General features: G+C 44.3%; 1 protein-coding gene across 1 annotated transcript; it reads left to right on the top strand.

Annotated features, from left to right (window-relative positions):
- The first annotated feature begins 77 nt into the window (after positions 1 to 77).
- LOC144169373 (transmembrane protein 19) lies at positions 78 to 21,992 on the top strand. The gene is made up of 6 exons (XM_077698489.1): positions 78 to 328; positions 486 to 596; positions 672 to 809; positions 4,011 to 4,265; positions 11,941 to 12,156; positions 17,058 to 21,992. The coding sequence occupies exons 1-6, from the start codon at positions 241 to 243 to the stop codon at positions 17,222 to 17,224; spliced, it is 975 nt and encodes a 324-aa protein (XP_077554615.1). The 5' UTR covers positions 78 to 240; the 3' UTR covers positions 17,225 to 21,992.
- The last annotated feature ends 577 nt before the right edge of the window (positions 21,993 to 22,569 follow it).

Below are 22,569 nucleotides of genomic sequence, written 5' to 3'. Positions count from 1 at the left end.
CCGTTTCCTCCGTTTCCCTCTCCCGCTGTGTGCAGCCAGCAGCGAATGTGTGCCGCTACGCATGCACACAGGATTCGAAGCAACGAATGTGCGGTACCGACGGTGTTGTTGGTGTTGTCTTTTCTTTCTTCCTCATGGCTGTCAGCACCTGCAGTCGTGGGCAGAGCTGTGCCATAAATTGAATGGCGCTACTTCGAAACAACTTGTAACCCGTCGGATCGCCTATTTTCTCGTATAAACATGTTTTTAGTTATCCTACTCGCTGTGACGTTACCGCTGTCACTAGCTGTCTGGTCGCTGTCGGTGCTTTCGTCATGGTATACAGAAAGTAAGTTGCGTTTTTATGTTTCCAACAAGCGATTGCTATGACTGTAGAGCCGTTCTCTGATCAGCCACGGCTCGCTTGAAAACTTGGGTGCTCGCAAGCGTCGTTGGAATTGCCGTTGAGTGCTAAACGTACCGATACCTTATTTTTCTCGTTTCAGGTATAGCGCCGCCCACTCCCCTACGTTTTTTCTTGTCTGCTTTTGTTCCAATTTTAATATCGTCTTGGGGCTACAGAAAGAAGAGTCTGGATTTGTCGGGAGCGCTGTGCGGTACGTGGAGCCGATATGTTACTTTCTAACGTGCGGGGCTCGAGGAGTATAATTTCTGTCGTAATTTCTTTTCAGGTGTGGTGGTTGGTTTCGTCCTGACATTAAGCAGCTACCTTTTCTTCATCGGCCTGCTCACATTCTTCATTTCATCCTCACAAGCGACGAAGTTCAGGTCTGACCTGAAGCGGAAGTTTGAGCCGCACCACAAAGAAGGTGAATTCCTTAGCATGCGTGTGTGCATGTGAATGCAGTGTGGAATGATGACGAAGTTCTCTAGCTTTTAAACTGCATACGTTTCATTGGCCTCGCATCCAAACATCACAGGTTGCATGCTGCCACAGTCTCGTGAACCTTCATCGAACGTGTGCTGGCGTAGTTTTCTCCTGAAACTTACCTGCTGTTCTATTGCACCATGTGCAGTCCTGTCGATGGTCTCTTACTCTGAGCAATTGCTTGGTCGCACTCATTTGCGTATAGTGAGGTTGCATATAGTTGAAGAGTTTAGGAAACCCCCAAGGTGCAGTTTTAGTTTCTGCTAAAAAAGGAAATTTTACATCCAGCTAAGTTTCAGCAACACGTACTGCTACAGGAGGAAATGAGCAGTTTTCTTCGAAATCTTTGCAGTCGAAGAGTTCATTCCAGAGCGCGGTGAAGTTTCCTTTTACTGCAAAGCTTTCTGAGAAAGCTCTCCTTTCTGTACTGCAGCATTTTATGTGGTTGTGAATTTTTCAGTAAAGTTGATGTCGGGCTAGTTGTTGTAACTAAGTTTTGCTTTTTATGGTAACAGAAACAGACACAGGAAAAAAAACTTGCACTTTCACGAGAAAACGGCACTTCACAAGCGCCATCTTCTTGTGAACTTACGTTTTTTACTGAGTCCATCTCTATTATTATAACAAAGGCAACTTACCTTTTAATCCTGAAACAACTGGTATATTTTGTCTTTTTTGTTACAGTAACAAAAGAAAAGTAATAACTGCGTGCACGTATCTACACACGTATTCTTTTTTCACAGAAACAGTTATGTGCTAATAAATGATTATTCTGATTCATAGGTCATCACAAGTGGTGCCAGGTTTTTGCATAGTGAAGAGTTAACAAATTCTCCAAAGTTTATACGGGGCTACTTTACAGATTAAGTAGTGATTTGATTGATTGTGGTGTTTAACGTGCCAAAGGCACACCTGGGCTATGAGGCGCGCCGTAGTGGAGGGCTCCGGATTAATTTTGACCGCCTGGAATGTTTACACGTGCGCCGAAATATCGACACACAGACGCATTTTCGCTTTTCGCCTCCATCAGAAAGGCAGGCACCGCGGCCGGGAAGCGAACCTGCGTCCTCGTGCTCAGCAGCACAATGCCTTAGCCACTGAGCCACCGTGGCGGTATGCAAATGTGCTTGAATAAATGTTTCATTTAATTTGCTGTGAACTGAAGAACCACCCCCCCACAACGGGTTCATGGAAATTCTCTTTCACTATTTTACAGTATAATGCAGTTATCACCTAGCTGTCAGAACTGAACAAAGTTTTTTGTCTTTTAAAAAGTGAAGAGCTCGCACAGTCTGTCGTTAATAATGCCAACCAGTGCAATAAAGAAAACGATGGAATGTCGGGACTAAATGAGTCAAAGCTGCTTTTGTCTATCAAAGCCATTGTCCTATCAATGCTGTTGCTGATAGAACAATGGCCGGTAGTTGGGAACAATTACGTGTCGCCACTACCGCTGTGTGTCGGCATGCCTTAAACACGCCTGCTCCTTAAATGATGAAGTGCACTGTTTGCCAAAGTTGCAGTGGTAGCTTAGTGCTACTTAAAACTCTTGATCGGTCAATGGTCCAGCAGCTTTTTGCGCAAATGCTGCGCACAGTTTGAAAAACTTCTAGCACCACCTAGTGCTAGTGTATAGTAATCAAGATGCTTAGTTTCTATACACGATTTTAACAGTTCAACTTCATTCTTGTGGCTTTTGTCTTTTCGTACAGACAGATTTTGTAGACATTGAAAGAACTAGGTATACTTTTCAAAGGCAGGGATTGAATGCTTTTAATCGATATAATGAATGTTGGAGAGTGTTGAAGCCAAACTTTGTACATGACATGGGATTTGCGAATAACGTTTTGATATAGTTTTTCTCAGTTAACAAAGCTGCCAGCACTTGGCCTTGCCCTTTCCGTTATACATAAAATGCAAGCCTTCCTAGTGGTATTTCCGAATTATGTCACAGGAGACGCGACAGTATTGTTTGGTCGAGAGGTGACTGATTTTCTGTTGTATAAGAAAGACATAAGTTGGCATCACATTCATATCGGGTGCTTTCAGGATTCTGTGTCTGCAGGTGTACATTGTATACTAAGTTGTACTGTCTGCATTACAACCAAACCAATTTTTCATTGATTTTTGTGTACGTCTGGGTAAAAAAAGATTTTTGTGTGCACTGCCTCTTGACAGCATAAATTTTTTTGCAGTACATTCACATGGGATGCAGCAGTGAAATTGAGTTATCCCAAAATTCAGCGAGCCAGCATTGCTGCCATTCAGTATTGGTTGCCAGCATATACTGTTGTATTGAAAGTGCAGCAAAAACTGCCAGTTGAACTGCAGCAAATGGCGTGTCCCTTTGACAAAAATAAACCACCATTTGTGTGTCATTGGCTGCAGAGAACGCTTATTCTAAGTGTTAGGTGGAGGCATAACAAAAGTTTTTGCAACCAATATGTGACAGCGGAGGGATGATGTAGGTAGTATTGAATTGGGCAGCTTGAAGAAAGAGAGAATCACACAGTTGAGTGGCGTAATTGGGGGTGAGGGGGGGTCTTGTTTCCAGGTGTAAGCAGAGGAGAAAGCGTTTGGTGGCAGCAGGCAGCAAAAAATTGCTTGTGACCTTCAGCTTTTCACACCTTGTGAAACTCATGATGTCTGCAGCAATATTTATGACTATAGGGGAAATAAACTTTGGCAACAATTTTCCTGTATCCCTGGCTTATTTTGATCCATGTTGACAAAAAGTGGAGGTAATCTTTGGTATAACTGAGGAACGCTTCAAGTCGGTAACCTTGTTGCTTACAAGATTCGTATTTGTATTTTCGTTCTTTGCCTATCGCTGCGGAGGTTTTTTAACTTAGGTGCAAGAGTCATCCAGTTAACACCCTCCTCTGCACGTTGTGTCTCTCAGATGCCACAGAAACAGCATTGCATGATGGTTCTCAGTAACAAGAGGCATGAAGAACGGAAGTAGCTGAATGAAAATCTAAGGAAGAAATTGAACCATCCCTCTATCGGACACAACACTTCATTCCTGAAAGATGCACATGGGCCGTGATAGTTTTGTGCACCAGTGGGCACCGCAGCACGATACCTCTCAAGGTTTTGCTGTTCTCCGCTGTTCACCTTCGTGGGGGTCGTCGTCTTGCAGGGGGCCAGCGCAACTGGGTGCAGGTGCTTTGCAACGGGGGCGTGGCGACGGAGTTTGCGCTGCTCTACATGCTCGAGTGCGGCATGGGTGAGAAGCTGGTGGAGCCGGCCACCGACTGGCAGTGCACCCTGCTCTCCCTGGCCGTGCTCTGCGCCCTGGCTGAGAGCTGCGGGGACACGTGGGCCTCCGAGTTCGGCGCCGTGCTGTCCCGCACGGACCCCTTCCTCATCACCTCCTTTCAGAGGGTTCCCCGGGGTGAGCGCCTTGTCCTCTCTCTCTCTCTCTCTCTCTCTCTCTCTCTCTCTCTCTCTCTCTCTCTCTCTCTCTCTCTCTCTCTCTCGATCTCCCCTTCCCTCCCATCACACTGGCGCAGTCTCAGGGTTGATGCAGAGCTGTTGCCTTGTTGACAATCTCTAAGCCGTTCTAGTCAAATACTTCTCACTATAATGTATCATATTTCGTATGCTGCTAGCCATAAGGGGAGTTTGTGTCCACCGTTCCGGCTAACGAAGCAATGAAGAACATTTATTAGTAGTGGTGGCTTAAAATTGCCCAAGGGATAGACAACAAACTCCTTCTTGTGGCATACCAAATTTGACACATTATAGTGGGGAGTATGATGCTAGGAGTGAGGGTTGTGTGAAACCGTGACTGCAGAGCCAGAAACGTGCATCCAAGCATGGGTGTGAGGGTTATGTATTTAGAGGGAAAGTGAGAAACAGAAGGGCTGGTTCTACCTTGCACCAGTGACCGCACGTTAAGAGGGAATAGGTTTTGTCCACTTTTTCAGTCCCTGGGTGGCTTGTGGACGGTGGCTTCTGCCAGGTGTCTTGCCAGCATGTTTACCTCGAATCCAACATCTCTAATCAGCGATGTAGTGATCACTGAAGAGGGCGTGTTAAATCTTATAAAATGTAATGGACCCAATGGTATCCCTAACACGTTTCTCGTTCACTACTCTCTTTGGACCTCTCAATACCTTACAATTTTCAATAAATCCGTAAAATCTGGTACCGTTCCCAGATTTTTGAAAAACGGCAAAATAGTACCTTTGCATAAATCTGGTGACAAGCAAGCTTTCAGCAATTACAGGCCCATCTCTCTTACCCCTTATTCCTGCAAGCTATTTGAGCATATTATATACAAACATACTATTATTGCATTTCTCAAATCTAACAGTCTAACTTCCAACATGGATTCAGACGAAGTTATAGCACTGTTACGCAGTTAACCGAATTCGTGCACGACATTACTAGTAACATGGACATTGGTAATCAGGTTGACGCATTATTCATTGACTTTTTGAAAGCGTTTGACACTGTACTTCACTCTAAACTACTATGTAAATTAAACACCATATTAAACAACCCGCAACTAGTTACTTGGATTTCTAATTTTCTTTCTGAGCTCCCGCAATACGTTTGTTATAACTCAACTGACTCCGAAATTGTTAGTGTTAGTTCAGGCGTTCCACAAGGTTCTGTGCTTGGCCCGTTACTGTTTCTACTGTACATAAACGATTTGCCTAATCACGTCACCTCTAAAATTCGTCTGTACGCGGATGATTGTGTTTTGTATGAACCCATTGACTCTCCTGAAGCTCATCATCGTCTAATTGACTCATTTACTAAATTTTGTGAATGGTGTGCAACGTGGCAAATGAGTATCAATTTTAACAAATCCGTGCTTATGTCTTTCACGAATAGTAAGTCCCCTTCCTGCTTCACGTACTCGTTTAACGGATCCACCTTAAAAAAAGTAACAGAATACAAATATCTTGGTGTTGTTCTTTCCAGCAAATTATCTCGGTCTTAGCATATTAACTTTATCTGCACAAAATCTTTAAAAAAAATTGGGTTATTTAAGACGAACACTGTCCCAATCCCCAAAAAGCACTAAATTACTAATGTATAAAACACTGATTCGTCCTGTACTTGACTACGCATGCCCCGTATGGAACCCACACAAGCAGGGGGAAATCGATAGAATTGAGGCCATTAGAAAAAAGCTATCAGATTTATTTGTAATTGCTATGATCGCTACTTTTCACCTTCCCTTGCCCTGTCTTGTCTTGAACTCTCCACACTACGCATGCGCCGGCTAAATTTAGGGTTCTATGAAATTGCTTTACTGTTTTATTAACTCAGTATATCGCATGTCTGACAATACCTACATCTCATTTGCCTCGCCGTCCATAACTAGAAGTAATCACCACCTTAATATCAAGCCTTACCATTGTCGAAACCAACACATTCAAATTGAGTTTTTTTTTTTCCTTTCACTGCCGATCTCTGGAATGGATTGTCCGGTGATACTCGCTCCCTTCCGCTGGAAAATTTTTCACTTGCCCTTGCTGATTTGCGTTAACTGTTCTTTTGTTTTATTGCTCTCTGTTTAATTGCTATTTTTTGTTCTGTGAATGCTCACTCCTGCAGCCTACTCACTACTGCAGCCCCCAAATTGGGGGCTGCAGTATGTATAAATAAAATAAATAAATAAATAAATGAGCCAGCCTGAGAGAAAGTGCGGTGTGTAATCGCTGTAAAGGTTGGAGTGGTCTGATTCAAGCTGAGGGTGCAGTGTGGCGCATGTCTCGAATCTGTCTGATTTGTCAAGTAAGCGTACACGTGGTTCTAAATTCACTCTCAGTCCAATTTGCACTGATTGGGGTGTGAGCAAGAAAGTAAAAGAGGGCTGGTTCAATCGGTCAAGTTTACTTAATTAAGGCAGCGTGGAATGTTCGTAGTGCATCACAGCAGCTGGTTTGAATAACAGCAACGTACAACAGCTAGAATGAGTGTTTTGATGAGTGGTTTGTTGTTTCCTGTTCATGATTAAACTGTCGGCCCAGTCTAATCGCATGTGAGCCCCGTTCAGTGCAAGTCTGCCCTCTTCAGTTATCACCTACTCAATCGGGCTCCTGTTTTCGTGTGCCATTGTTCTTTGGCAACTGCATTGCACAAGGAAAACCGGCAGCCCTTGAGAAGACAACATAGTGGAAAGAACTTCAAGGGGCAGTATCGGGCCTGCTGGAATATTCCACATTTATGCATAAGTTCAGTTTGCTCAATGGGATAGCACTGCTCAGGGTTTAAATGAGCTGTGAAAGTGTATTCGTAGCTCATTCAACTGACGACCAATTTCCTGCTTAGGAAACTGCGTAGTGCAAATGTACTAGGTAATAAGGCATAACAATATTTTTTCCACATTCATGCTTTCAGATATTTAGGTATAAGCTGTTACATGGAGTCATTTAATCATTTTTATTGATGCGCATGGCAATCACAATGAAATGCATGCTTAACTTTTAATTCCAAATGTTTTTTTTCCCGGTCTGTCCTTGAAACTTTTTCTACTGATGTCATGCAGTTCTGGTGGCAGCTCTCAGTTCTTGAGTGCTTTTTCTCGAATGGATACAAGGGGTCACTTTAAATGTCAGAGCCGTTTTGTGTGCATGCAAAAAATAGAAGCCCCTCAGCCCTTATCCAGGATTTACGACGAAGGTGAAGGACTGATAGGCAGCACGCGTCGTGTGTTTGTGCTGGCCCGAGATAGCCAGCGGGAGCCAATATTGAGCAATGTCTGGGAGGGGGTCAGCGACGGTGAGATAAGAGATTTGTTTAGTCTGTGCCTCTGGCGGACGGGCCAAGCCTGTTGAATGTCGCTATTGTTTATCACTTCACTCCCATATACTCAAGGTCTGTTCTCGTATAGCCCTCTTTCTGATTGAAATAGTTAGCTGCTCGTGTTTGGCAGCTAAATAGTTGTGATTTCCATTAGTACCTCTGGCACAGTAGCCTAGTTGCAGCTGCTATCTGATTATTATGGTTCTATCATGTGCTGCTGTGATTCTATTGTTTGAGTACGCAGTAGCTGATGCTGTGCCAAGGAGACATAGAAAGGGCAAGACCAGGAAGAGTAGAACGTGTTGGCGCGGACAAGGAAAGTTGAATGGCACACTGAACTGGCCTTCATTTCCTGCCTCTTTTCCTTATGCTAGCTTTGGTAGCGGGCCTCTGTTGATTCGTCATACTTTGTGGTTAGACAGGAGGAAAGACATACGCTTGCCAGTTGTGTTCGTTGGAATTCTGTCATGCGCTTTGTGTTTAGTTTTCTGTTGGGCTGTAGGAAATGAAAAGTGGGTCAGTGGTTCTTTCATTCTTTTTTTTTTTTATCAGAAGCCTAGCAATGTACTTTTGGTTTCATTTAATTCTTCTTGCTACGATAAGTGTGCATTAAAATCTCTAACGATTGCTTTCCTCGTAGGGGGGTGGGTGGGTTAGTAATGTTTCTAGTGTTTGCAAATGGTTCAAAGAAATAACAGTGCTATGGTACAGTGACTGACATAGCACTACTCAGGGGAAAGCAGGTGTTTTGGTCTAACATATGTTGCTAAGCATTGCATGTTTACAATTCTTTTTACAGACGATTTTTACTCTACTGAAGTTGTTTATTCATTTTAATCAGCAATATCAGTTGGTTTTGTGTGATTCATGAACCACTCTGCTTATATCTTTGTCCACTTCCAATTCAAAAATGTCAAATATTTTTTTTTTAAACTTTACAACTGTTGTTCAACTCGCCAGTTGTTTTGAAGACTAGGGGACTTCGTGGTAACCAAATGAGACGTGCAGCCGCTAGTGAAGACAGTTCAAAGAAGCACATGTGTATTTGTTTTTACTATCAAATAAAGTGGTTCAAACTGCTGATAACTTTATATTGAAATGTCCAGGTTCACTCGTTGCATATTCACCCGCCGCGGTGGCTCAGTGGCTAAGGCGTTGAGCTGCTGAGCACGAGGTCGCTGGTTCGATTCCCGGCCGCGGCGGCCGCTTTTCTGATGGAGGCGAAAAGCAAAAACGCCCGTGTGCACGAGATTTCGGCGCACGTTAAAGATCCCCAGGTGGTCAAAATTAACCCGGAGCCCTCCACTACGGCGCGCCTCATCGCCTGCGTTGCGTCGGCGTGTTAAGCCCTACAATCAATCAATCAAATCAAATCAATCGTTGCATATTCAAGGGAAAATATGGTTTGTGCTTCGCTTGCTTGTTTCTTCGTCTCTTTTTAGCACTTTGTATCCATTAAACTTAGAGGGGTCCAGAAACACAGTTTTGAACACAGTTAAAGAAAGGGTGCCATCATGAAGCCGCATAGTTTATGGCATCTGTTCCATATACAGTTTTTTACTTACATCTAAAAGCTTGCAAGTTTCTTCAAAGTCTGTAACCCCTTTTCTTTCGTTATTGGAAAACCCCGCCATCATCCTGCACTTTTACACATTACGAAGCTGGCATTCCTGCTATAGAAGAGCTTTTTTATGCACGCCTAGTTTGGGGAAATGTCATCCATGCATCGTTTACTGACCTTTCGCAGTGTCTGTTGACGTCGGCACCTTTAGGCACATTTAGCATGCTTAATAATGTGTTCGCCTTGTTTTTTATATATGTACTGTATTTGCTGCTGTTGGGGGGAATAAAAATATGGACAGTGAAACAAAAGTTTCAAGGCATCTGCTACACATTTTGGAAACCGCTGAGGAAAGTGTGCGATCAAGGTCAGTTGCTTGGTGCAGTGAGAGAGACCTCAATGTGTCATTTGGCAGGGTGCAGTAATGTTACTGCCAACTGGACACTCGTGATAAGCAACATAGAAAAAAAATAGCTGAGGAACAGAAGAGTGTACAGCAATGCTGACAATGCATAAAAAAATTTTTTTTGTTTTGCATTGTCCTACTTAGGCGGAGTCGCCATCCTCATGTTAATAAAGCTTCTTCTTCTTCTTTCAAGTAAATTGCAGTTTTGAAATGTTTAGATGGCTACAGCACTTCAACATTGCATTGGGTGCATTTTGTTTTTCAGAACAGAATTTCGTATATTTCGTATTTTTTTCTACAAACCTGTCTTCTGGGCAGAATCCAGTGAGTGTCCTTTGCATGATGGAAACTAAAATGAGCCCCATGCTGTCATTTGTTTTTTCAAGCCCCTTCCTTGTGCTGTTTGTTCCACCATTCCAAAGGCACCAAGCACCTGGCTTAGCTCGCCAGCAGGTCGCAGTCGGCTTGCTTTCACAGGGGCAGAAAAGAAGTTGTACTAGTAGTACTATGTTTTTGTTCGTTTAAAGATACTAGTAGGAGACCGGCTGTTGGGAAGTGGGAAGAACAGCAGTGGTATTCTACACTGTAAATAGTGCCGAATGAATGCTTATGTTAAGGTGCCATGCTTCACACAGTTAGTGGTGTGTTTATTGGGCATTATCGCAGTGGTAACGTAGTGTACAACTTCAAGTTTTGCGTGAAATAGCCGAAGTGTTTGGCATCATCACATTGGTTATATGTAATCACACCCTCCATGAAAAAAAAAAGAACATACCTGCAGGGGAGGGGAGTTCCTTAGAGCATGGTGGCGTGACACTATTTATGGGGAACTTTACATAATTTTCACATTGCGGCAGTGATGTCACCATTTGCAGTGTTGTGCAGTTCCCCATAGACTCAGCACGCCTGTGCAAAGCGACACCCCCTTTAACACACCCTGTACTGGGTGTGCTTCAATTTCAAACGCTGCGGGATTCTGTCTCCTCCCAGAATATCCTGCTGAGGAGTAGAGCCCTTTGTATTACTGTATTGTAATGCTTTAGGGGACCAGCCAGCCCATAATAGCTGTCGAGGAAGGTGTCTGATCCTCTGGTTTGTTTAATGTGTGTGGAGGAGTGTGAAGGGGGGGTAGGGTGTTTTTATTTTCCTTCTTTGCCCAGAGTGCACAGCCAAAGTGTGGTTGTCCATAAGCAACACCGATATTACACCACTGCTATAATGCCGACATAGTACAGTGTCGACCATTTATAACGTAACCACTTATATAGTGCGGAACCAGATATAACGCAGGTTTTTGTGATCACCAGTTTGCCTCCCATAGAACTCAATGCATAAGCGTACTGCTTAAAACGTGGTTGGCCAAAGCACAATACCGTTAATAGTGCGGTTTTTTGGTGGGTCCGCTGATCGACTGGCGCAGCCAGCTGGGGCATTATTTTAGGGTCACGAGAAAAAAAGATGGAATCGGCCATCTGACGCAGCGCACGCTCCCTGCTATCCTCTAACTTCGACACACAAAAGAAAAAAATTGGTGCCCTCTGCCCCGCCCCCCCAATTACCCACACAGTAAGTTGCTTCTAATAAAACGTTGTGCACATAAGCAACCGCCCTTTCCCTTTTCGGACATTTGGAGATAGTGAGCTGATAAGCAACCCCCTTTGGCATCACAAACGCAAGGCGCGGATGAAAGAAAAAAAAAATCTGGCTTGCTTTCTTATCATGTTGTCTTGCCAGCATAAGCCGAGCTTTTTCACTCCCTGTGGCATCCGTTCTTCTCGGCCCTGAAAAACACAGATCCTTCAAAACATAAACAAAAAGTGTAAATTCTGCGCTCGCGGTTAGCAAGACCGTGCAGCGGCATCTGGTGTGGAAAAAAAAGACGAAATAAAGACCGTGCCTTTGTTTTTAATTAGTGTTCGATTGTGTATCGATAAACATAGAATATGATTGAAAAATAGGTTTTGTTTATAAACACATTTTGTTTATAAAGGGCGGACCGCTTATAGTGTGGATTTTCGCGGCTCCCAGGTCTGCACTGTATTGGGACTGCCAAGTGGCAGGGGAAATTTTTACCCCATGTGCCCAGTATGTTCACAAATGCTGCCACATCTGTATCTGTTTGTGACTACAAGTGTGTGTGTGTGTGTGTGTATGTGCCTTACCCGTAGCAGTGGCTTAGTGACTAGGCCATTGTGCTACAAGGACGCAGTTTGAAATCTCGGCTGCGGCAGCTGTGGCTCTGCTGGCAGCAAAAAACGTGTCTAAATGTTGGCGCCCATTGGAGATCTCCGGGTGGTTTGAACTAACCGGCATCCCTCTCTCACCATTGCTTGCCAGGCACCAACGGCGGGGTGTCGCTGGAGGGCCTGCTGTTCAGCGCCCTCGGCGGGGGCTTCATCGGCCTGGTCTACTACCTGTCCATGGCGCTGTTCCTGGGCCCCAGCAACCTGCGGGCGGCCTCGGCCCAGTGGCTGGTCATCCTGGTCGGGGCCCTGGCGGGCTTCCTGGGCTCCCTGCTCGACTCCTTCCTCGGGGCCACCCTCCAGTTCTCCGGTAAGGGGGTCTTCCACCCCACCCTCCCCCCTTCTTTTTTTAGTGTGTACCACTCTGTGCTGGGCACCCCTACAGCCAGGACCGTGTAACACCTTGCATTCACACAAAAATGAGTAATTGGCAGAGATAACACATTTAATCGTCATAATGGTGTTCGTAGGGACAATTGTGGAAACGGAATTTCAAAAAACCAGAAAATGCGAATAGGAAAAATAAAAAATTGTGAAAGTGAACTTGTTAAATAAAAAATATGCATCTTGTACAACTACTCCACAAAATAATGATGAAAATAGAAATGCCCAGAAAAGAACGTCAAAACCACGAATAAAGATATCGTCAACATAGACCAACCGCGTAACGCCGGGCATTTGTGCGAAAAATGCATATAATTGGTGGAGTTAAGCCCCTCAGGCGCTTTTTTGGTGTTAATGTACTATTATGAGCAATATGAAAGGGAACACAGGAATGCGTAAAAAACACCCCCAGACCCAGATATGAGTGATACGCAGCGGCCGCCGTCCGAAACACAGTGGAAAGGGGGACGCTGTTCTAACAACTATTCCCATTCCCGCCGTGCGTCTTATCGGCTGTCCGACGTTACCGTATTATCGGTGAAATGACGTAACCTGCGGCTTTGTAGAAATGCCAGCGTGGTAGGGGCGCCAACAGTTAGTGGAAGAGCGCCCTCCTTTCACCCTTCGTTTTTCACAGCGCCATCCGCGTATCACTCCGAGTCTGTTTTGAGGCTGTTTGCCACGCGTTCCTGTGTTCCCTTTCATATTGCTCATAATAGTACATCATTGATGAAAAGAAGCAAACCAAAACTATAAAATAATAAAAACCCAACATATCGGGCTGCTTATAGCTAAATCTGGCTTAAAAGGGCACTGACACAAAAATTTTGCATCTTGGTTTTTTTTTTTTTTTTTGCAATAAGTAGCTAATGACGTACTTATCACATGTGGAAACCTCATTTGCTTCTGCGTGCGACGGTTGTTAAATTGGTGGTGTTTTCAATGCTGTCAGTCGCAGTTTTGGTTTCAGTGGTTGCCACGAAACACGACATTTTGTGTGAACAAAGCTGACCATATGATGGTCGGAGGGATATCGCAGAGCAGACCTGCCGTAGCACTGTCGAATCCGCGTCGCCGGCAGTTTCTGCGAATGCCCCCACGTACTGATCTCGTGAGCCGCTTAATTAAAAAGCGACCGTAGACGCGATGCAGGCGCTGTGAGTGCAAGTTGCTGCCGCGGCTAGGGAACGACGCTCGAGACAGTGGGTGGGAAGGTGCATGCTGGGAGAGCCGGCCAGTCTGCCTACTGGTCCGCCTACAGATGGGTTCAGCTTAGCACTGCGGCGGATATTCGATTGCTGCTCTCGTAGGTGGTGCAGAACCCGCCATCGCATCATTAACTCCTTTTTCATATGTGCTGCCATGTTTGGGACTTGGGTCCCATTTCATGCAGCAGTAACAAGCTATCGCTCGAGCTACCTGCTGCAGCCTGCGCCACTTTGCAGCCGTGGCCGCCGCTTGCGCAGCGACCATGCTCGCTCAGCGTGCTTTTCGTGTCCCCATGTGCCTGGCGCATTTTCACGTCCATTCTAATAAAAAGCAATAAAAATAGAGTGCCTGTAATCGCTGTAGAACTTAGGTTGCAGCCAGCTGCCCAATGATCCAACAAAATCACGGCGTCTCCGCCGCCAACGATCGGGTCATTCGTTGCTTGGGAGCACAAGCTCTGACCTCCGATTGGAGTGGCAAGCCAGCGGAAAATGCCAGCAGTGCAGAAGTCTCCAACAAAAACTTGTGACGTGTTTGGATGTTGTTTATTTACAAAATATCTGCGGGATGTCGATTGGGCGAGGTCCTCTGCTGTCTGCTCGTTTGCGTTTCGCACACTATAAAATTGATTTTAAATATGTTCCAGGCTATATTCGCCGCTGATATTTTGCAGATGATGTATGTGGGTTCACACCAATCTATCTCCGAAGTTATCTCGCCTTCGAAATTTTGTGTCAGTACCCCTTTTTGACAAGATGCTAGAAAATGCTGCATTTCTCTAAGTTTCTGCATATTTTTTTTAGGCCAGAGTATGGTGGCTGTGAGATCTTTCTGAGATTCCTGGCTTCACAACAAATGTTCCTGTTGCACACGTCACGGTGTTCACACCATCATCACTGTGGGGAAAGCCCAGGGGAAAGTCCTCTCCTTAGATAATAACCATTGATGAAGAGGATTGGCTGGGCTCTCCATTGCGCACCAACTCTGCATTGAAATTTTAAGTGCTGAACCTGTTTTTTTTGTGTGTGTGTGCATGTGTTTGCGGAAGCCAAGTGTGTGGGTGCACGCTATAGGTACAGGAATTTAAGACAGTGAATTGAATACAAATCGCAAAAAAACTGACTGACAATCGAATTGAATGTTTTCTAATGCAAATGGTATAAACTGGCTGTGAATCGAACATACATATCTTTGCTTTAGTGTGTGCAGAGCTTCTAAAACATAGCTGCAAAAACATCATGAATCATTCTACTCGGTGAGTGTTCAGTCTTAATGACCAGCAATGCTTGTTAGGTTAGCACATGACGCGGAATTTAGGCAAAAGGTGCGAGAAAATTTTATTTCTTTTGAGCGCTGGGGGTGGTCACCCCTAAGAAAGACACATGCATACACATACACATTTTTATATTGACTTAACTGAGCTTAATAGGGTGCCTATTGATGATAGCTAAACAACTCCGAATGCTTGTCCAAGAGATGAGACCCAGGGCATTTGTTTTCCAATGCCTCGTTCTATAGAATGCCTTGTGCTTCGAAGATACTTGGAGCTTCGGAAGTTATTCTCAGACATCAAGAATGCATGGAACCCTAGCCATGGAAGCATTTAAACAAAAAAGATAACTTATGTAGGCATGACCTGACATCTGAATGTTCATGTACCAGTGCTTAATAAGAATATGGCATAAAAAATTTAAAATAAAGGATTATGACAAGGTAGAAAAGCAGAGGAACAAAATTTTGGCATACATTGCCATGAAGAAATGCCGATTCCTCAACCTGTTGTGAATATAGGAAGTATGTTTGGCTGGAAAGAGGAAAGCATGCCTCATTGAAAAGAGGCATGCTAGGGGCTTGTATGATTACACTGGAAGCCAGTGAGCAGTAACTGTTGGTTCCTCACTTGTGCCGCTATACTGACCACAGAGAGAGAAATAAATCGCTTTATTGAGCCTTAGGCTGGTTTAGGGGAGCAGTGCAATCATCAGTTCGAGGCCGACAGCAATGTTGTCAGCGCGGGTGACTGGACGTATCTGGACCTCGGGGTCCAAGCTGCCCGGCACTCCCTCCCACTGCTCTTCATTAACTATGGAGGGAAAGGGATCTTGAGGACAGGCCCATATAAAGTGGATCAGCGTGGCTAGGAACTTCTTTTGGCTTATAAATTCAACCCAGGTAGCGCCACTTCAAAGTTGCCATACACTTGTTTTGCACAAGGCTTGCATGTGTTCGGCTTTATTGCGCATCTTCAATGTCGCGCAAAAAAGCCAACTGAAAGGGGTGTGCTGCACAGTGAAGCTTGAAATTTTGCCTGTTGTGCGCAGCAGATCCAAGTGCTATGCTTTTATTACTTTTAAATTTCAAATACTTGAAACAGTAAGGCTGCACTGCGGATCAAATAGCAAATGGTATTTATAAATACTTATTTGTAGTTTCGTATATTTCCTCGCCTCTACTTCTTTTTGATTCACTTCAGCACCTTTGAGTACCACGATCGATGGGATGGGTGTGAGGTACAAGATTCGTGGATTTGAAGTCTTGGATGGGGAGGATTTTTTCAGGGAAATCAACACTACCTTTCTTTTTTGCATTGTTATGTGGACTTTTCTTTTTCCCAAGGTGACCAAAGTTAAATTCCTTCCACTTGGAAAGAATGAACCATTGGCCTTATTTTTTCAACTGGTGGTTTTGGCTTTACTGAGGGGAATATTGTACACTAGCTTGTTTGTAACGCGTTACAAGTAATTTATTGCTGTAATTTTATAACGCTGCAATTACAACTGATGGTTTTAGCTTTACTCAGGGGAATATTGTACACAAGCTTGTTGGTGACGTGTTACAAGTTATTTATTGCTGTAATTTTATAATGCTGCAATTACTTCCTTTAATGAGTAACAGTTCTTGTAAGTCAACTACATTTTCATGTAATTTATTACAAAATTATTTATTTCAATGTTTTTTACAACGCGGCTCTCACTGCACCGTGACTGTCTGCATCGGCATTCGTTGCAGACATTTTCAGAAATGTTGTTATTTCTCACAGAAGCACAGCTTCGCTTTGAAATTTAACACTGTAGCATGCACCACTAAAATAACCTTTGATGAAAATTTGAGGTACGTACTTGCAGGTACCAATTTTTCAGACTCCATTTACCGGTGGCCTGGCTATTTATGCCACACTTTATTTGTACAGATGTGCTACTGTAATAAAAAGCTGGTATGAGAAGTAACAAGGGAAGTAATCAATTACTCTAGAGTAATTTTTTATTACACTTTTGAGGCTGTAATTTCAATTGTTATCAGGTACTTTTTTTCGGTAATGTGCCCAAGTATGATATATGCGTGAATTGCTTAACGCTGGTTTGCTTTTTGGTATTTCTGCAGGGTGCATTTGGTTCAAAATATTCACTTTGTTGACTGGTGTCAAATGCCTGGGCGTGCCCCCATCTCGTATATTTGTCTGCTGCAGCTAGTGCATGATATCAGCTAAAGTTATAATAAAAGTTGGTCTACAGCTTTCCGCTATGGCGCCGGGTGAAGCATCAGCATCGATTTGAGTGTGAATTTTTTTCACCAGAGTCTTACGCTCCTTTTTCTCTATCCACCCGTGCCCGCATGCAGGAGTTGTCACCAAAACAGGCCAGGTTGTCGAAGAGCCTGGTCAGGGCGTCAAGCACATCTCCGGCGCCAACGTCCTCGACAATCACTCTGTCAACCTGCTCTCCAACTTGGCTACCGCCCTCACAGTACCCTGGATTTCGATCAAGCTCTTTTCGCTGCTTCGCTGATCTCCTGCCTCGTCTGCAGTCCTGACACCACCTCTCCAGCCTGTGAACAGGCCGGCAGCCACTACGATACTGATTCCTATTTATTTGCGCTGTTATGTTCGCTCCTTTCAGAGTGACGGTGCACTTCTTGGCACAAAGCCAACATTCCCAACATAAGGTTTGTCACTGAAGACCTCCCCACTGTGGTGGAGCTTTGCTTAAGTGTTGCAATAGCTGCAGCGTTATGCTAATGATGGGGCTATGCACTCGTTGACCAAAGAAGTAGTCTGTTTTATTTTGTGCATTGGCCTTGTTCAGTTTGTTCTTTTCCATTTTGAAGCATGTGGAGAAGCAGACAAAGCAAGTTGATTATATGTACAATGTGCAGTCAACAAATGCTGCGCCCAATTTTCAAATCGACATAGAAACTGATGCTGAGTTGTAGCCGAGAGCAAGGTTTGCATTTGCCGGCTGCGTTGGGGTTACATGTGTATTACTTCTCCATTTTTTATTTTATTTTGGCTGTTGCCAAAAAGAAAACATCTTCAATTTCTTTGTTTGAATTGCATCAGCACGGGCCTGTAGGCTTATCAGGTGGCAGTGTGTTCATGAAATGGCACGGCAGCTTTAGTGGTGGGCTAACACGATGTTCAGAGATTGTTCAACTCTGTGGCAACCAAATACATTGCATCGAAATGCATAAGCCTTAAAATATGGCTTAAAAAGAAAATTTTTTGGGAAGCAAACTGTCATAGGACTTTACTCTCTTTCGTTGTCTTTATGTCTCACTTTAGGGACATACTAAATAAACTACATATACTACCAACATGGCACTAAAATGGGATAAATGGAAGCACCACGTACAGTGGGAAGAGCTTATAGCCACAGTTAAAAGTACTTCACTGGTTTCCGTGTACACTGCTGCACTGAACAGTTGCACGGCAAACGTCTTGATTGCGCATTACGGCCCTTTATTGTGTGCTGCCTATGACTCACTGCATATCATTGGACACGCGGTTGCAAATGTGGTTCCTTATCACCGAGTTTGTATTTATAATTGAACGATTTTGCAAACGTGCCCATGTATACAAGGCAGTTGAATACTATAGAACCTCGGGCGGTCTAAGATCCTGTAGCCTTCCACAAAGGCTGCGCATCTCAAATAAGAGTCTGCGAAGCCCCCTCCCAAACCATACCCACCCCCCCACCCCGTTGTTTTCGCTATGCCAAAGCTCTCCGGAAATAGAAAATGTAGCTTTGCTCGTGGCACGCACGTTTAACTTCTCTCGGTAACGCATCTTAAAGTTGGATTTTCGCACAGCGCATCATCTGTGCGGAGTAACCACACACCAAAGGCAGTCATGTAGTTGATGTTTGGGTGGCTTATTTGTTTTACAGTGTGACAGTTCAGCATTAAAGCCAGGAAAAAGGGTGGGCATTGAACAGGTTTGTGGGTGACTTTAGCCGAAGCAGAAAATTATTTGAAAATGTGGCACTGACCAACCCATTTCATTCTGGGGTCCGACATCACTTTTTCCAGCCCCAAAAAGGATCCCCTGCACACTCGTGGTTGGGAACTAGTGCACTAGGGCATGCCTTGTAGCTGTGCTCAGCGCATCAAGACCTAAATTTAAAATTCTTTTAGAGTACGCCAGTTTGATGGCACTCTTCTGCCTGATCGGTGCTGTGGTTACAAGGGAAGCAAGTGCTGCTAGAGCGAGATGGAGAAAGGGATGGTGCTGTTGCTGTGGTAACGCAGAGCAACTCTTAAGGAAGCGACCTTGGTGTGCCAGTAAAATACCCCGAATATTTTTAGTTTTTGCCACAGGGAAGGTGTAGCTTTGGCCTGTAAACCCCGCATTTGAACTTTCAACTTTTGCTGAAAAAAAGCTAATTCCCTGGGGCACGCAACGCTCTATCAAGCCTGATTTGCTCTCAACTGTTGCCTGAAGTACCTAGCGCATAGTCTTAAGCAGAACGCTTACACTTCTCTAGCTTTGTGCCGAGACCTGTTACTGTTTGCACGGCCTTTCTGCCTTGTTGGAAACACATCATAGCCCGCTCGCCCAAGTATGGACGAATTTTCACTTGTAGTATTGCGTGCCCCACATCCGTAGATGTGAAAATCTACTCAGAAAAACCTGCATGAGTGTAGCATTGTGGATGCTCGCGTTAAGGTTGTGACCTCTCATCGCTTCTTGCTCATTCACACACGTGCAGGTACTTTACTAGCTCTTGTTGAGAAGGGGCAGATGGCCTTCTGGCCGATATTTCTTAAACGTGTTTGCTCGCGTGCACCTCAAATTTTTACTTGCCTACAGCGTATGACTACAATGGAATGTCACCGTTACATTTTTCAGTGAATAGCGAAGAGTAATTGTAATATGTGGAAGAAAAAAATACATGCGAAGTGTGTCTATTCATCTATGAATGTGTTACCTGGCTGCATGCGACTCACTGGGCGCCTGACGTCCTGGTCACTTTGCCCATAACTTGTGCGAAGTTTTCTGCCGTTACGTCTGTCCTGGAACTAGCTTCTTCCTAGAAACCGTGCTTGTTCTCTGGCCTGTTCGTGACGAGACATTAGTTGGCAGCTTTGCCTCATAAATTCGCAAAACAAAATAGCTTGTTAGAATGAGGCAGGGAAGGTGATATGGAGACGGCAGGATCTGTTTTTGTAAGCTGAGTTCTCAGTACTTACTGCTCTGCTGTGACCTAGCACCAAAGGCACCTATCTGGTGTGCTAAAAATTGTGGGTGCAATTTCTGGCTTTGGCTATCTCGTATGAAAGTGAGACACGAATGCAACCACTCATGTGCACCTTGAAAATCCCCAGAGGGTGTAAAAATACACCCCTTTATGTGCACATAAATACTCCCTGGGGTGTAAATATACACCCTCTTGTGTGTGCACTGAAAAATCCCACGGGGTGTAAAATTACAACCCTTTGCGTGCACACTTCACTGGGGGTGTAAATTTATCCGTAGCCACCCACCCTGGCATGCCCCTTAGCCTAGGTGTAGTAGCTTCGGTGCCTCGAACAGAAAATTTGAATTTTTGAGGTGGATGTGCGGCAACGCAGAATAGTTTTGCACATTTCTAGCATTCGTGTGTGCAGTTGAGCTGCTCTTGTTTTTGCTGCAAGCCATAAAGTTTGCTTGTGTGACAATCACATCGCGACAACGATATTCTGAGGGAGATTGATCATCGCTTCAGTGCGCACCGTTCCTCTTTTCTTTTAGTGTGGAGCTCGAATCGGGTGCCGCGTGTAATGTCTTTGGCTTCAAAGAGGGAAAAATAGGCTGCGAAGTGAAGGGTTTTAGCAGCTTTTGAACAGTACTGGTGTTGTAGCACTACAACGAAACTGCTAGTTTGGAGACATTATTTTTCTGGAGCAGATGCTACAGCAGCTCTCATGCTTTTCAACAAAGCTCTCTTACCTGTGTCATCGAAGCAGGCTGTTGACTTTTGGGCCTAAACAGAGTCCACGCACTTTTGAACAAGACTTGTGAATGGTCGGACTTAAAAATGGAAGGTTCTTCTTTTTAGTGGTTATGGATGCTTGTAAAAGGATGTGTCCAACATTTTCTTGCCTTCAATTGATGTGCTTATTCAATGTATTAACTTAATGTTCTGGCTTTGCGTGTGTGTGTGTGTTGTTTGGTGGTGCTTTTAGCAATACGGTAGTGCAATACTTTTCCCAGCGTGCATGCCTTCCAGACACTGGCACTTCAAGGGAGGGTAGGGGCCCTTGACGACAATGTTTTTCACCTCAATATGTACAAGTCGCCGAGACAATCAAGTTGTAGTTTACTGTCTTACGCAGTGAGAAGTTGTGAGTGGGATGTTTACTGCAAGCTTCTGTACAAGCACGTCTCTGTCTTTCTCTCTTTTTTTTCTTTTCCTGTTTCGTGTGCACTTGCTGGATGCCCTTTAATATTTTTGGCTTTGCGGTGCACTCAGTGTCTCTGTTGACATTCGTCGCTTGTGGTGCAGTGTGGGACATTTTATTCTGCCTTGAGATATCTTTCAGCTAGTTCTCGATCATAGAAAAACTGCGGGATGGTAGATTGCACTGGTTAAGCCATGTTGCCACTGAAAGTTTGAAGTAGTGTCGTCTCTCCAGTTAGAAAACGCCTGCTGTGCTCACTTTGTGCATTCCAGCATGAATTGTTAGAGTTGAAGCCATATACGTCTTTATGCCCAAATCAGTGTGTCCAAATAATCAAAAGCTTTCCTGTTGCTTTAATGTTTGCACATCTCTGGGGATCACTGTTACAGGACTTTTTGGAAAGGGTCTCTTTGATCGATGAAACGCCATGCTGGTTGCTCACTTGCTCTCAAAACATAAGTGTGTGACGTTGCCCATTTTTCTTGCAAATCTTACCTGTGTAGGTCTCTTATTGCTGTTGTTGTTATTGTACTGAATCAAGCATGCTGAGTTTAGTGCAGCAGTGCCATTCAAAGCGAAAGCAACTAATCGAACGAACATAAAAGCCGAGACAATCAGTAACATGTTTGCATATATAACACCGTGCAAGTATTTTGGTATGATACAGTTTGTGCAGATGCCTATATGATATATATATGTATACACCGTAGAGTAGGTTCGTTGTTATAGTGTAGCAAAGATGCACGTTTCGTGTGAAAGTTGCCTTTTGTAGTGTGACTTGTCCGCCCTCTGACTGCAGTGCTGCGCTCGGTACGAGCGACAGTATGCCCTTCGCAAACTCCGCCGATTTTGAGGACGATCGAAGTTGATCGCTAATAAAAAGTGTGGCAGCGGTGATCATCGTTCACTTTGGTAATCGGCTTCAATAGTGTATGGTCAATTGACGGGCGTAAGGTTCTTATCTGTATTGTGTCTAGCCTGAGAGGGCACTCAAACTTGTCCGTTGTAAATCATAACGAGCCTGATAGTACTGCCCGCTGAGCGCACCCATTGAACATTTTCTCTCGCATCGTTACTGACATGCTGTTGTTACTGACTGACAACTTGTTCACAAAGAAGTGAATCCTAAGACAGTCTCAAGTCCTCATTATATTTAAGACTGAAAAAAATGTATCCCTCTAAGAAGCTTTAAAGGAGTACTGACACCAAAATTTTATGTTCCTTTTTTATTTATTTTATCAATGCTTAAAGGCCTGGTGAACTCTAAACAGCACTTTAAATATTTGAGTGCGCGATAATTAATTACATTGAACGGCCTGAAAATCGTCTGTTTTGGTTTCCCGCGCTTGCAGCGCGGAGGGCGCGTGTGACAGAACCACGGAATGACCTCACTGTTTTGTGCGGACATCAGAACATCGCAAAGGACGGAGGAAGCATTGTTTTGACTGTCCCGCCGCCGGAGCTGAGCGGATGA

Source organism: Haemaphysalis longicornis, unplaced genomic scaffold (assembly GCF_048455015.1).
Source record: "Haemaphysalis longicornis isolate Haplotype H1 unplaced genomic scaffold, Haemaphysalis longicornis Haplotype H1 scaffold_2, whole genome shotgun sequence".
NCBI lineage: Eukaryota > Metazoa > Arthropoda > Arachnida > Ixodida > Ixodidae > Haemaphysalis > Haemaphysalis longicornis.
This window is presented reverse-complemented; position numbering and strand designations above follow the sequence as displayed.